The sequence below is a fragment of the Eschrichtius robustus genome, chromosome 12 (genome assembly GCF_028021215.1).
Source record: "Eschrichtius robustus isolate mEscRob2 chromosome 12, mEscRob2.pri, whole genome shotgun sequence".
In the NCBI taxonomy this organism is placed as follows: domain Eukaryota; kingdom Metazoa; phylum Chordata; class Mammalia; order Artiodactyla; family Eschrichtiidae; genus Eschrichtius; species Eschrichtius robustus.
In genome coordinates, this window is record NC_090835.1 from 66,418,124 (window position 1) to 66,432,795 (window position 14,672).

The 14,672-nt window shown below is 35.8% G+C and overlaps 1 protein-coding gene across 6 annotated transcripts in view; it reads right to left on the reverse strand.

Moving 5' to 3' along the window:
• Positions 1 to 14,672, reverse strand: part of TINAG (tubulointerstitial nephritis antigen) — a 94,689-nt gene that overhangs the window by 36,109 nt on the left and 43,908 nt on the right. For all 6 annotated transcript variants that reach the window (XM_068557450.1, XM_068557455.1, XM_068557454.1 and 3 more), the window contains one exon: positions 9,168 to 9,291. In XM_068557450.1, the coding sequence (XP_068413551.1) occupies positions 9,168 to 9,291 (124 nt within the window). The remainder of the gene's footprint in view (positions 1 to 9,167; positions 9,292 to 14,672) is intronic.

The window sequence follows — 14,672 nt, forward strand, 5'->3', positions numbered from 1 at the left end:
CAGTGCACCCCAAGACCCAAATTAAATGTTTTTGCATTGTCTATACTAATTATCCCATATTTATTTTCATTTTCTAAATAAGTGTAGTTGAAAGGTTCATTCTACTGTCTTGGACTTCGTGCATTAAAAACCTCTAATTAAAACTTCTGCTTAGAACTTATCAATTTGCCCAGGGTTAAACATAACATAGCATGAAATTTCAGGCTTACCATTAAGTGGTTATTCGAAAAGAAGAAGGAAAAAAAGATGAATGGGGAAAAACAAGGGGTGACCCCAATAAAGCTATGTTAAATAATTTGTAATCTCACCAAATAATGATTTATGCTCCTGGAGTCCTTGCTGTTTATATGTTTAGACAATATGGGGACAATATATGAGAAATTTAACTCTGAAGCATTATTCTTTTAATTTTTATTGAAATATAGTAGATTTACAATGTTGTGTTAGTACAGTAAAGTGATTCAGTTACACACACATATATATAAATAAATTCTTTTTTTACGTTATTCAAACCAAATTTAATAAGTAGAAAAACCAGAATGTGAAACTCATTCTAATTTTTTTGTTTAGCATTCTTTCACTACAACACATGAAGAACAAAAGCAAACAAGAGAAATCAAAAACCTACAAGCAAACAAAATCAGAGAATATTTATGAAAAAAAGTACAATATTCACAGTTGTAAGTCATTTTCCTGATTTTATGCTACTTACTAGTAACTAAGAAGATCTATGATTGATTTTATATCAGTTTTTGACAAACTATGAGCCTAGAGTGGCCACTTATTTTTGTAAATAAAGTTTTACTGGGACTTGGCCACATCTAATTCATTTACTTATTATCTGTGGCTTCTCTGGAGTTCTAATGACAGAGTTTATTTGCAGCAGGAATTTATGTCTTGTCAAGCCTAAAATATTTTTTAAAAATTTTATTGGCATATTGATTTACCATGTTGTGTTAGTTTCAGGTGTACAGCAAAGTGAATCAGTTATACATATACATATACCCACTCTTCTTTTTTTTTTTTAGATTTTTTTTCCCACATAGGCCATTACAGAGAATGCTGTACATATACAGCAGGTTCTTATTAGTTATCTATTTTATATATGGTAGTGTGTATATGTCAGTCCCAATCTTCCAATTTATCTCTCCCTCCCATTCCCTGGTAACCATAAGTTTGTTTTCTGCATTCGTAACTCTACTTCTATTTTGTAAATAAGTTCAGTTGTACCCTTTTTTAAGATTCCACATATAAGCAATATCATATGATATTTGTCTGTGTCTGACTTACTTCACTCAGTATGGCAATCTCTAGGTTCATTTGTTGCTGCAGATGGCATTATTTTGTTCTTTTTTATGGTTAATATTCCTTTGTATATATGTACCACATCATCTTTATCCATTCCTCTGTTGATGGCCACTTATATATATTCTTTTTTTAATTCTCTTCAAACATAGGTTATTACAAGACAAAGCATTATTTTTATAGTCTCTTGGGGGCAACTATCTTTAAATGGATAGATTGATAGATAGATGATAGATAGATAGATACATACATAGATAGACGTAGATAGATAGATGATAGATAGACAGGTATCAAAGATTTAGGATCTAAAAGCAGACAATGAATACTACAAGATAATTAGGCACTAACATATAAAATTATGACTTAGTCACTCTCTACCACTGTATTCATAATCTGTAAAATATTACCTCATTATTACATGATGACTTTTCTCTCATAAACAATAAAAAGATTAAAAATCTAAAAGGTAAGAAAAATAAGTTAGACAATCATAAAAATCATGGAGATTAGAATCACCATGTTCTCTAGTGCAATGATTTTTCTATTTTCTTTGAATCCATCAACCCTCTTTTCATCAGGTTTATTAAGCTTTCGCCATCTTAGCAACACTTAGGTCAATACTCATACCCTAAACCCCTTGTTTTTCTGACTCTTCATTGCACCCATCTGGAAAACTGTCCGTCTTAGATGAACTCAACTACCCACTTCTCTTTGCATCCACCCAATTGGCTGACTACAACTGCAGAAAGCACATACAAGAGGGAAGAATGGTACCATTAGCAACACGAGGCAATTCCTGTAGGTAGGTTCCTGGGGCAACTCCCTCACCTAAACATCCAGAGGACGATTGCAAACCACCTCTATTCTCAAATTTCTGATCATGTATCCTCCCACCACCTCTTCCCTCTACAGATAACCTTACCTCCTGCTTCCTGGAGATTAAAAAAAAAGAAGCAATCTGATAGGAATTTTCCTCAACCTACCACTACCTTAAATGCTAAAAGTTTCATTTAACCTCCTCTCTTCCTTCTCTCCTGATAAAATAGACTTGTAACTCAGTCTTTCTCTAAGACCAGTGTCTTCACAGACTCTGGATCCCAACCTTACAGTTTCCCAGTTTTCTCGAAATCTTACACTAGCCACTTTTGGGATGAATTGGGAGATTGGGATTGACATATATACACTAATATGTATAAAATAGATAACTAATAAGAACCTGCTGTATAAAAAAATAGATAAATAAAATTTAAAAATAAATAAATAAAAATTAAAATTAAAAAAAACCTCACTGGCCTCTCCTTCTTTTTGTAGACTCATCATTTTCTAGCCAGTCATGAAATACTGGATTTTCCCATGGCTTAACCTCAATCAGTCTTCTTTTTTTCTTATTCTGTTCAGTACCATCCATCTTCAACCCTTGTCTCTACTATGATCTTGAGATCAGTATATCTACCTGTCTTCTCTGACATCTATCTGCATTTTTATGTCTCAAAGACATCTTGAAATTACCAGACCCAATAGTGAATGCCTTCCCCACTTTGTTGTCCACCTCGATTCCAAATCCACATCCCTTCTTCCAGCTTTTCTCTTTAAATATTTCTTGATCCACCCATATCTCCCCAACTCTTTCACTATCTTACCAGGTCCAGGCTGTTGTCTTTTACTAGAATTACCACCATTTGCCTTTTATATCACATTCTTTATAGTTAAAGCAATCTTTTAAAAAATACAAAGAAAGATCATGCCACTTTCCTATTTAAATCTCTTCAGTGACTTCTCTTTGCTCTTAAGATCCTTAATGAAATACTTAACATCCTTGACTAAATTCTGTAAACTGGTCTACAAGTCCTTGCCTTCCAAGATTCAGCAAACACAGCATTCTTTGCATTCATAGAGTGTTTTGTATCCTTCTGACCACAGGACCTTTACACAAGCTGCTCCCTTTGCCTGCTGCTAAACAACCTGTAAATCTCAGCTCATACTTTTCTTCCTCAAGGACATTTGTTGGATCCTCAAGTCTAGATCAAGTACTTTTTTTCTTTTATTTATTTATTTATATTTATTTGGTTGCACCAGGTCTTAGTTGCGTTAGACGGGCTCCTTAGTTGCAGCACATGGGCTCCTTGGCTGTGGCATGTGAACTCAGTTGCAGCATGCATGTGGGATCTAGTTCCCTGACCAGGGATCAAACCTGGGCCCCCTGCATTGGGAGCGCAGAGTCTTATCCACTGCACCACCAGGGAAGTCCCTAGATCAAGTATTGAACATCCTCTTACCACCTTCTACCCTGCCTTTATGAAATGTGGCATAACTTTACATTTTTGTGTGTTTTGGGTTAATATCTAGTTGCACTGTGATGGCAAGGACTTTTTTTTTCTCATCATGCCTACTACTCAGCACAGCACCAGGAACAACATGGGTTTACTTTTAATATTTGTTGAATATATAGAAAAGAGAAATATATAATTCATTCTATCTGTGCCCAATTTTAAGTCACAATGGATTTGCATCACAGTTTACAGAAATCTCTGACTTGAATTCTTAATGATTAACTCAAACCAAATAAATGTCTTCTCAGTCATTTATTGGAAACATGCCCAATTTCTATCACTTTGCAACATTTTAGATTTATTTTGGGGTGTTCAGTTTAATTTTAAAAACTGCAATTCTCATTCACAATCTACTTGAAAACATTTTTGTTATTCTTTCCTCTGTTCTTCTCAGACTGTTTTAATGTTTACTTTCCTTTTGGCCTCCATTTCCCAGTTGTTTATCTTCTCTCTCTCTGAGTCACTACTCATTATTTATGCATTAAAAATTTGATATTGTTGACACCAGACACACACACTCAACAAACTTTAGCACCAAAACTCTGGCCTTTTAAAAAATACAATTGTATTTGCCTAACAGCTATATGTCAATTTGTAGAATATAAATTTGATGAAGATCAGGATCTGTGTCTATTTTGCTTCCTGATGTATCCCTAGCTTCTAAAACAACATCTGGAAGATAGAGGTACTCAATAAATGTTTGCTGAATAAATAAACTTTCACATAAAACGTTATTGAATGATGGCAAAAATATGTCCTAAAATGATTTCATTGTTCTCTTCTGTAAAGATATACTCTATCCTCAATAAAATTCTGTCATACAAGCAGGATTGACAGTGATTTATCCCCATTATTTCCCTTAATTTTCTAAAATGTCTGACTGCTAATTTTTTTTTTTTTTCCATTTAAGTCGTAGTGGTGATTCCTGGAATCATATGCAAAAGTAAATGGCTTTAATGCACTGCTTTATAAACTTCCGAGTGAGGGTTTCAAGAAAGCTCAGAACCTTTGGTGGACAGGGACACAAGATGAACTGCAATGTATAAAGAGATGCGGAATAGAACCATAACATAAAGAACATTGGCCACGATGAGAATCTTATATACCATATGACACTCTTTTTTCCCCCACATTTTAGCATCTCGAAAATTGAAATCAATCTAACAATCAATGGATCTGTTTAGTATAATTGGTAATATTTTATTCTTATTATTGGTATATAAAATAATGCCATGTTTCAAAACATATGGCATTTTTAATTCAATTAAATGCTTTTATGACTTCAGTATCCACAACAGGGGTAGACAGAGGTTGTGGAAAGAGAAGAGAGAGGAGTGAACTAAAATTATGAGGAACAAAGAAAAGCATTACAAATGTTTATCTACCTATCACTATTCTGTGTTTTATATATGTAAAGCCCTATATGTATGGAAATATATGCCAGAAGCAGTTGTGAATGTCTCTACCTTATTCCCTAAACTCCTTAAGAGTAGGACTATGTATTAATCCTCCTTGTATTCCCCAGTGATGAGCATTCAATAGAAGTTTAAATTTATTTGTTCAAATAAGTTAAATCTAATAGCTTTGTCTTTAACAGAATGGACAGCAAATAGAATTTGTTGCGATAAATTTGTAAAGTACTTCTATGAAGTACATTAAGCTCTCCGATAAGGAACATTAACTTACTTGGGCTATTTGATTCCTCTCTAATTCACTGATGCATTAATTTTCTGAATACAGTAATTACCAAATCAGGAATTACTAATAGAGAAATGAATTAAAATCTACTGCTCCAGGGCATTTAACAATGCCTAGGGGACCTAAAATATTTCTGAAAAATAAACAAATTCTCCGGAAGTTGCTTGCCTACGAGTAGAATTAACCTTGTTAATTATCACACATGTGAGGTAAATTTATAAATGTCTCAATCTTCTAGGAGTTTATAAAAGTGAACACATTACTGCAACTGACACACTGTACATGGAAAATATACAAACAGTGCAGAGTGATTAAATAGAAACACATTCATATCTTGTTCAACCTCAGCATGAATAACTTTAGAAGTAGAATGAAGAAAACATGACCAGCATGTTTAAATACATGATAGAGATGATAAAGGATCAGTTCTGATAAATCAAGGAAGGCACCACATCAATGTTGCCATTCCAGAGTTCTCTGAATGATAGGAAAAATTATTTCAATCACCAAGTGTGTGGGAAATTTTTTTTCCAAATCATGGATATTACTAGAGAAAACAAAAATTGATAATGAAACATACATAGGAAGGAGAGGTTTAGAAGAAATAGGACTTTCAAACTGAAGGGAAACAGAACTCAGGTGGAACTGAATTCCCAGTTCCAGTGGCAGTATAAAGGCATTTTTATTCCATTTGCCTTCCTGAGAAGTCACTGAACAGCTAAGAAGGGGAAAACAAAATAAAAGAAAACAAGTTTTAAAACCTCAGTAGTACCTTCCTTCTACCTTTAGTAAACCAGTCAAACAGTCACAATCCACCACCCCCCCAAAAAAAACAACTTTGAGGAATAATGGAAAAAAACACATTTTGTTCTGTATAAAAGCAAAAGTAGATTCTGAGAACAAGACTCACCGCAACATTCTCCCTTCCCCTCTAGACCTGAATAGGAATTTTTTCCCTTTAAAAGTATGTAAGACAATCCAGAACTACTCCCTCAATCTGTTTACAACAAAGGCTGTGAGCAAGGCTAGGTGATCAGACTGTCAGTCCCTCCCTATCCCACCCTGGGGGGATCAACTGAAGAAGAAGTCACACTGGGAGCCCATTGGGCTGCCCAAGTCCTGGCCAAGCCACCAGGGGCAATGGCTGAAAGATGAAGGTGAAGCAAAAAGGAAAGGCAAAGGGTAGCACATGGCAGCAAAGACGGCAGGAGGGCATTTATTGTGAGTCCCACAAAACTCTCTGGGCTGAGAAATAGGGGCAGAGTTGATCAGATGAGCGTGGGTCCAAGAATTACAAACCAATCGAAGCTGAGCAGCTGCCTTATTGAAAGATGAGTATCAGGCTAGAACTAGTATAGGGTATGCTAAAACAAATTCATTATTTGAATAGAAAAAGCATGAGGTGTATGAAGGACCAGCATTGTATGCTTTGGCTACTTCAGCCAATAAGATAGACACCTGCTCTCACGGAGCTTCCTTCTAGTAAGGCAGACAGACAATACACAATCATCAAAAGCTAATTAAATTAGTATGTTAGAAAGTGATCATTGTTATGGAAACAATTTTAAATAAATCAAGTGAGGGGGATCAGAGGTGCTGAAGCAGAGGACAGGTGGCAGTATTAAGTAAGACAGTCAGGGATGCCACGCTGAGAAGATGAGATCTGTGCAAAGACTAGATGGAGACACAGACACTAAGGAATCAGATGTCTGATAATGGAACAGTGTAGGCACAGGGAAAGACTCTGGGTGTGGGTGTCTGAAACATAATGGAGCAGGAGATCAGGAAGAACAAGGTACAGGTGAACAGAAATTGAGATCAGATCACTTTCTAACTTTCTATCGTAGGGCTCTGAGCAAAGGAGTGATGATATCTGATTAATGCTCTAAAAGAACACACGGATTTCTCTGTTGAGAATAGACTGTCCAGGACAAACTTAAATGCAAGAGGAGCTGTTAGAAGCTTCTCCAGTAACCCATGTACAAAATGATGGGTAATGGTGGTTCAGGCAAGGGTGGAGATAATTTAGATGGTGAAAAGTGGTTGGATTCTGGATATAAGTTATAAGAACCAGCGGAGTTTCCAACATCTTAAAAGTGAGTGGCAAGGAGAATAGAGGATGATTCTAAAGTTTCCAGTGAGAGCACATGGAAGGATGGTATGGTCATCAGCTAAGAAGGAGACGGTAGATGCTGTGTAGCAAGTGTAAGGGGAGAGATCAGGGGTTCCGTTTTGGAAGCACTGAATGTGAGCCATCCATTAGGTACCCAGGTGGAGGTGTCCAGGAGGCCATGGAATGGATGAGTCTGGAGGTCAGGATCAGATCTGGGCTGGAGATATAAATTCAGCCAGTGTCAGGGTTCGATGGGACTCAAAGCCAAGATGAGCTCAGAGACCGATGACTTCAGAGACCGATGACTTATTCAGGGAATAAGTGAGGGGAGAAGGGACTAAGACCTCAGTCTGGGGCTCTCCAACATGAAGTATGGAAGTACAGAAAAAGGAAAAAGAAGAGCAAAGAACCTTGAAAAGTCACGGCAGTAAGGAAAATCCAGAAAGAGGGGGACAGGTAGGTCTGTATTCTGACAGATGAATATAACAATGGGGACGTCGCTGAGAACCTTGACCCAGATATTGTTGTGAAGAGGAGGAAGGAAGTAAAAAAAGTGATTGGAGAGGTTTAAGAAAAAATGGGCAGAGAAGAAATGAAGAAAGTGAGTGCAGACGAGTCTCGTTAAGAATTTACTGTATGGAAAGAACATAAATGGAATGTAGAGGAAGTGAAGATGAGAGAAAGTTTTTTTGTTGTTTTGTTTGTTTTTCATAATATCTGAGAAATAATCGCACGTTTGTATGGTGGGAAAAATAAAATTGATTACAGAGAAGAAAACGGGAAAATTGCCTCTGAATATTCTTGAATATGGAGAGAGGTTGAGGTCTACACTATAGCAAGAGGGGTTTAGATAGGATCAGAGAAGGTTCAACTCTGTGAAAAGTGGGAAGAAAGGGAGGAGTACTTATGGGAAGAGTGTGTGATGCTGGGAGCTGTTTTCTGATTGCTTGAATTTCTTTGGTGTAATACAATGCAAGGTAAGAGCACAAGGTCAAATTATTGGTTATTCAAGATAAAAGGAAAAAATTTGAGATCATCACCTGAAGAATGGGACAGTAAGCATTTCATCTGAAGTGGAATGAGACATGAGAAAGAGTTTGGAGACTGGGCAGAGTCAGAATGAGATTGAAAAAGTGGTCCCCAAGGACCACACTCTCTGAGTAGGGTCTATTTGTGAGATGACTTACTCTTGAAATGCAACCGAATTTTGAACCTCTTTCTTGCTCTTGCAGAGCTGAATGTATTTGACTCACAAATTTGATAAATTTCATTTCTACAATTCTCACATAAATATAAAAAGTAATCTTACTTCGAATGAAAGGTGACCCTACCCTCTCTTCTTGCTTAATCTCTACCATTTGTTATTCCATCGAAAACCTTCTCCCCAAATCCTGATACACTGTGGTTTTGTAGCCTTTCCTCTATTATTCCATATGCAGAATCTATTCCAATAATCAATGTCCCTTGCCCATAGAACAGATTCTTAGGATGGATTCCCAAGTAAGTGAGAGACAGAATTACCTTTCCCAAAATATTGAGTTACTTTTTCACCAGACTTTAAAATACTGACTAACTAATGTCAATGCTTTTATAATTTTTAATTTGTATGAGAGTCTCTCATACCAAGAGGAATTCCAGCACCTAAATGCACACTACATACTTTTATTTTCAGTTTTATTTTCCAAAAGCATTCAATGAAGATTTTTAAGAAAGTGACTTACCCAGTGAGTTTGACTGCATGTGTACGAAGCTTTCGATATTTTTCTGATTCTTCATTTGTGCCAGTAACATGTCTATATATCCCTGTCTTATAATTGAAGAAATCCTCACGGACTTGCATTATGGCTAAAATACAACACAACAGGATACATGACACAGTTTTAAACCATTATCTTTAAACACTTCCAGAAATTTTCACAGAACAGTCAATGAGAAAATTTCCAGGGGTAGAATCTAAGAAGGAATTTTGCAATTCAGCCTAATTTTCTTTCCTACTTAATTGGCTGCAATATTTTCTTGTTCTCTTATAAACATAACTTTTAGCTACTTAGAATATTACTTAAGGTCACATTATACATTTAGAATGCCATCTATTTTTTTAATAGATCTTTATTGGAGTATAATTGCTTCACAATACCGTGTTAGTTTCTGTTGCATAAAAAAGTGAATCAGCCATATACATATATATGTCCCCATATGCCCTCCCTCTAGACCCTCCCTCCCATCCTCCCTATCCCACCCCTCTAAGTCATGGCAAAGCACTGAGCTGATCTCCCTGTGCTATGCTGCTACTTCCCACCAGCCAACTATTTTATATTTGGTAGTGTATATATGTCGATGCTACTCTCACTTCACCCCAGCTTTGCCCTCCCACCCCATGTCATCAAGTCCATTCTCTATGTCTACCTCTTTGTCCCTGTCCTGCAACTAGGTTCATCAGTACCATCTTTTTTTTTAGATTCCATATATATGCATTAGCATACGGTATTCGTTTTTCTCTTTCTGACTTACTTCACTTTGTATGACAGACTCTAGGTCCATCCACCTCACTACAAATAACTCAATTTCATTTCTTTTTATGGCTGAGTAATATTCCTTTGTATATATGTGCCACATCTTTTTCATCCATTCATCTGTTGATGGACATCTAGGTTGGCTCCATGTCTTGGCCATTGTAAATAGTGCTGCAATGAACATTGTGGTGCATGTCTCCTTTTGAATTATGGTTTTCTCAGGGTATATACCCAGCAGTGAGATTGCTGGTCATATGGTAGTTCTATTTATAGTTTTTTAAGGAAACCCCATACTGTTTTCCATAGTGGTTGTATCAATTTACATTCCCACCAACAGTGTAGGAGGGTTCCCTTTTCACCACACTCATTCCAGCATTTATTCTTTCTAGTTTTTTTGATAATGGTCATTCTGACTGGTGTGAGATGATACCTCATTGTAGTTTTGATTTGCATTTCTCTAATAATTAGTGATGTTGAGCATCTTTTCATGTGCCTCATGACCATCTGTATGTCTTCCTTGGTGAAATGTCTATGTAAGTCTTCTGCCCACTTTTTAACTGGATTGTTTGGTTTTTTGATATTGAGCTCCATGGGCTGTTTGTATATTTTGGAGATTAATCCTTTGTCAGTTGCCTCATTTGCAAATATTTTCTCCCATTCTGAGGGTTGTCTTTTTGTCTTGTTTATGGTTTCCTTTGCTGTGCAAAAGCTTTTAAGTTTAATTAAGTTCCATTTGTTTATTTTTGTTTTTATTTCCGTTACTCTAGGAGGTGGGTCAAAAAAGATCTTGCTGTGGTTTATGTCAAAGAGTGTTTTTCCTGTTTTCTTCTAAAAGTTTTATAGTGTCTGATCTTACATTTAAGTCTTTAATCCATTTGGAGTTTATTTTTGTGTATGGTGTTAGGTAGTGTTCTAATTTCATTCTTTTTCATGTAGCTGTCCAGTTTTCCCAGCACCACTTATTGAAGAGGCTGTCTTTTCTCCATTGTATGTTCTTGCCTCCTTTGTCATAAATTAGGTGTCCATATGTGTGTGGGTTTACCTCTGGGCAGTCTATCCTGTACCATTGATCTATATTTCTGTTTTTTGGCCAGTACCATATTGTCTTGATTACTGTAGCTTTGTGGTATAGTTTGAAGTCAGGGAGCCTGATTCCTCCAGCTCCATTTTTCTTTCTCAAGATTGCTTTGGCAATTCAGGGTCTTTTCTGTTTCCATACGAATTGTAAGATTTTTTGTCCTAATTCTGTGAAGAATGCCATTGGTAGTTTGATAGGGATTGCATTGAATCTGTAGATTGCTTTGGGTAGTATAGTCATTTTCACAATATTGATTCCTCCAATCCAAGAACATGGTATATTTCTCCATCTTTTTATGTCATCTTTGATTTCTTTCATCAGTGTTTTATAGTTTTCTGAGTACAAGTCTTTCACCTCCTTAGGCAGGTTTATTCATAGGTTTTATTCTTTCTGTTGCAATGGCAAATGGGAGTGTTTCCTTAATTTCTCTTTCTGATTTTTCACTGTTGGTGTGTAGGAATGGCAGAGATTTCTGTGCATTAATTTTGTATCCTGCAACCTTACCAAATTCATTGATTAGTTCTAGCAGTTTTCTGGTGGCATCTTTAGGATTTTCTCTCTATAGTATCATGTCATCAGCAAATAGTGACAGTTTTACTTCCTCTTTTCCAATTTTTATTTCTTTTTCTTCTCTGATTGCCATGGCTAGGACTTCCAAAACTATGTTGAATAATAGTGGTGAGAGTGGACATCCTTGTCTTGTTCCTGATCCTAGTGGAAATACTTTCAGTTTTTCACCATTGAGTATGATGCTCGCTGTGGGTTTGCCATATATGGCCTTTATTATGTTGAGGTAGGTTCCCTCTATGCTCATTTTCTAGAGAGTTTTTATCGTAAATGGTATTGAATTTTGTCAAAAGCTTTTTCTGCATCTATTGAGATGATCATATGATTTTTATTCCTTAATTTGTTAATGTGGTGTATCACATTGATTGACTTGTGTATATTGAAGAATCCTTGCATCCCTGGGATAAATCCCACTTGATCATGGTGTATGATCCTTTTAATGTGCTATTGGATTCTGTTTGCTAGTATTTTGTTGAGGATTTTTGCATCTATGTTCATCAGTGATATTGGTCTATAATTTTCTTTTTTGTGATATCTTCTTCTGGTTTTGGTGTCAGGGTGATGGTGGCTTCATTGAATGAATTTGGGAGTGTTTCTCCCTCTGCAATTTTTTTGGAAGAGTTTGAGAAGTGTCATTGTTAGCTCGTCTCTAAATGTTTGATAGAATTTGCCTGTGGAGCCATCTGGTCCTGGACTTTTGTTTGTTGGAAGATTTTTAATTATGGTTTCAATTTCATTACTTGTTATTGGTCTGTTTATATTTTCTAATTCTTCCTGGTTCAGTCTTGGAAAATCGTACCTTTCCAAGAACTTGTCCATTTCTCCATGGTTGCCCATTTTATTGGCATATAGTTGTTTATAGTAGTCTCTTATAATCCTCTGTATTTCTACAGTGTCAGTAGTGATTTCCCCTTTTTCATTTCTAATTTTATTGATTTGCATCCTCTCCCTTTTTTTCTTAATGAGTCTGGCTAAGGGTCTATCAATTTTGTTTATCTTCTCAAAGAACCAGCTTTTAGTTTTATTGATCTTTGCTATTGTTTTCTTCATTTCTATTTCATTTATTTTTGCTCTGATCTTTATTCTTTCCTTCTATTGACTTTGGGTTTTCTTTGTTCTTCTTTCCCTAGTTGTTTTAAGTGTAGGGTTACATTGTTTATTTGTGATTTTTCTTGTTTCTTGAGGTGAGACTGAATTGCTATAAACTTCCCTCATAGAACTGCTTTTGCTGCGTCCCATAGATTTTGGGTCATCATGTTGTCATTGTCATTCGTTTCTATGTATTTTTTAATTTCTTCTTTGATTTCTTCAGTGATCTCTTGGTTATTTAGTAGTGCACTATTTAGCCTCCATGTATTTGTGTTTTTTACAGTTTTTTCCTGCAATTGATTTCCAATCTCATAAAGTTGTGGTCAGAAAAGATGCTTGATATGATTTCAATTTTCTTAAATTTACCAGGGCTTGATTTTTGACCCAAGATGTGATCTATCTTGGAGAATGTTCCATGTGCACTTGAGAAGAAAGTGTATTCTGCAACTTTTCGGTGGAATGTTCTCTAAATATCTATTAGTTCTATCTGGTCTATTGTGTCATTTAAAGCTTGTGTTTCCTTATTTATTTTCTGTTTGGATGATCTGTCCATTGGTGTAAGTGGGGTGTTAATGTCCCCTATTATTGTGTTACTGTCGATTTCTTCTTTCATGGTTGTTAGCATTTGCCTTATGTATTGTGGTGCTCCTATGTTGGGTGCATAAATATTTATAGTTGTTATATCTTCTTCTTGGATTGATCCTTTGATCATTATGTAGTGTCCCTCCGTATCTCTTGTAACAGTCTTTATTTTAAAGTCTATTTTATCTGATATGAGTATTGCTACTCCAGCTTTCTTTTAATTTCCATTTGCATGGAATATTTTTTCCATCCCTTCCTTTCAGTCTGTATGTGTCCCTAGGTCTGCAGTGGGTCTCTTGTAGACAGCATATATATGGGTTTTGTTTTTGTATCCCTTCAGCCAGTCTGTGTCTTTTGGTTGGGGCATTTAATCCATTTACATTCAAGGTTATTATCGATATGTATGTTCCTATTACAATTTTCTTAATTGTTTGGGGTTTTTTTTGTGGGTCTTTTCCTTCTCTTGTGTTTCCCGCTTAGAGAAGTTTCTTTATCATCTGTTGTAAAGCTGGTTTGGTGGTGTTGAATTCTCTTAGCTTTTGTTTGTCTGAAAAGTTTTTGACTTCTCCATGGAATCTGAAGGAGATCCTTGCTGGGTAGAGTAATCTTGGTTGTAGATTTTTCTCTTTCATCACTTTAAGTGTATCTTGCCACTCCCTTCTGGCCTGCAGAGTTTCCACTGAAAAATCAGCTGTTATCCTTATGGGGATTCCTTTGTATGTTATTTTTTTGTTTTTCCCTTGCTGCTTTTAATATTTTTCCTTGGAATTTAATTTTTGTGAGTTTGATTAATGTGTGCCTTGCTGTGTTTTTCCTAGGGTTTATCCTGTATGTAACTCTGTGTGCTTCCTGGACTTGGGTGACTATTTCTTTTCCCATGTTAAGGAAGATTTCCACTATAATCTCTTCAAATATTTTCTCAGACCCTTTCTTTTTCTCTTCTTCTTCTGGGACCCCTATAATTCAAATGTTGGTGCATTTAGTGTTGTCCCAGAGGTCTCTGAGCTTGTCTTCAATTCTTTTCATTCTTTTTTCTTTATTCTGCTCCTCGGCAATTATTTCCACCATTTTGTCTTCCAGCTCACTTATTTGTTCTTCTGACTCAGTTATTCTGTTATTGATTCCTTCTAGTGTATTTTTCATTTCAGTTATTGTGTTGTTCATCTCTGTTTGTTTGTTCTTTAGTTCTTCTAGATCTTTGTTAAGCATTCCTTGCATTTTCTCAATCCATGCTTCCATTCTATTTCCGAGATTCTGGATCATCTTTACTATCATTACTTTGAATTATTTTTCAGGTAGATTGCCTATTTCTCTTCATTTACTTGGTCTTATAGGTTTTTACCTTGCTCCTTCATCTGTGACATATTTTTTGCCATCTAATTTTTTTTTTTTTTTTT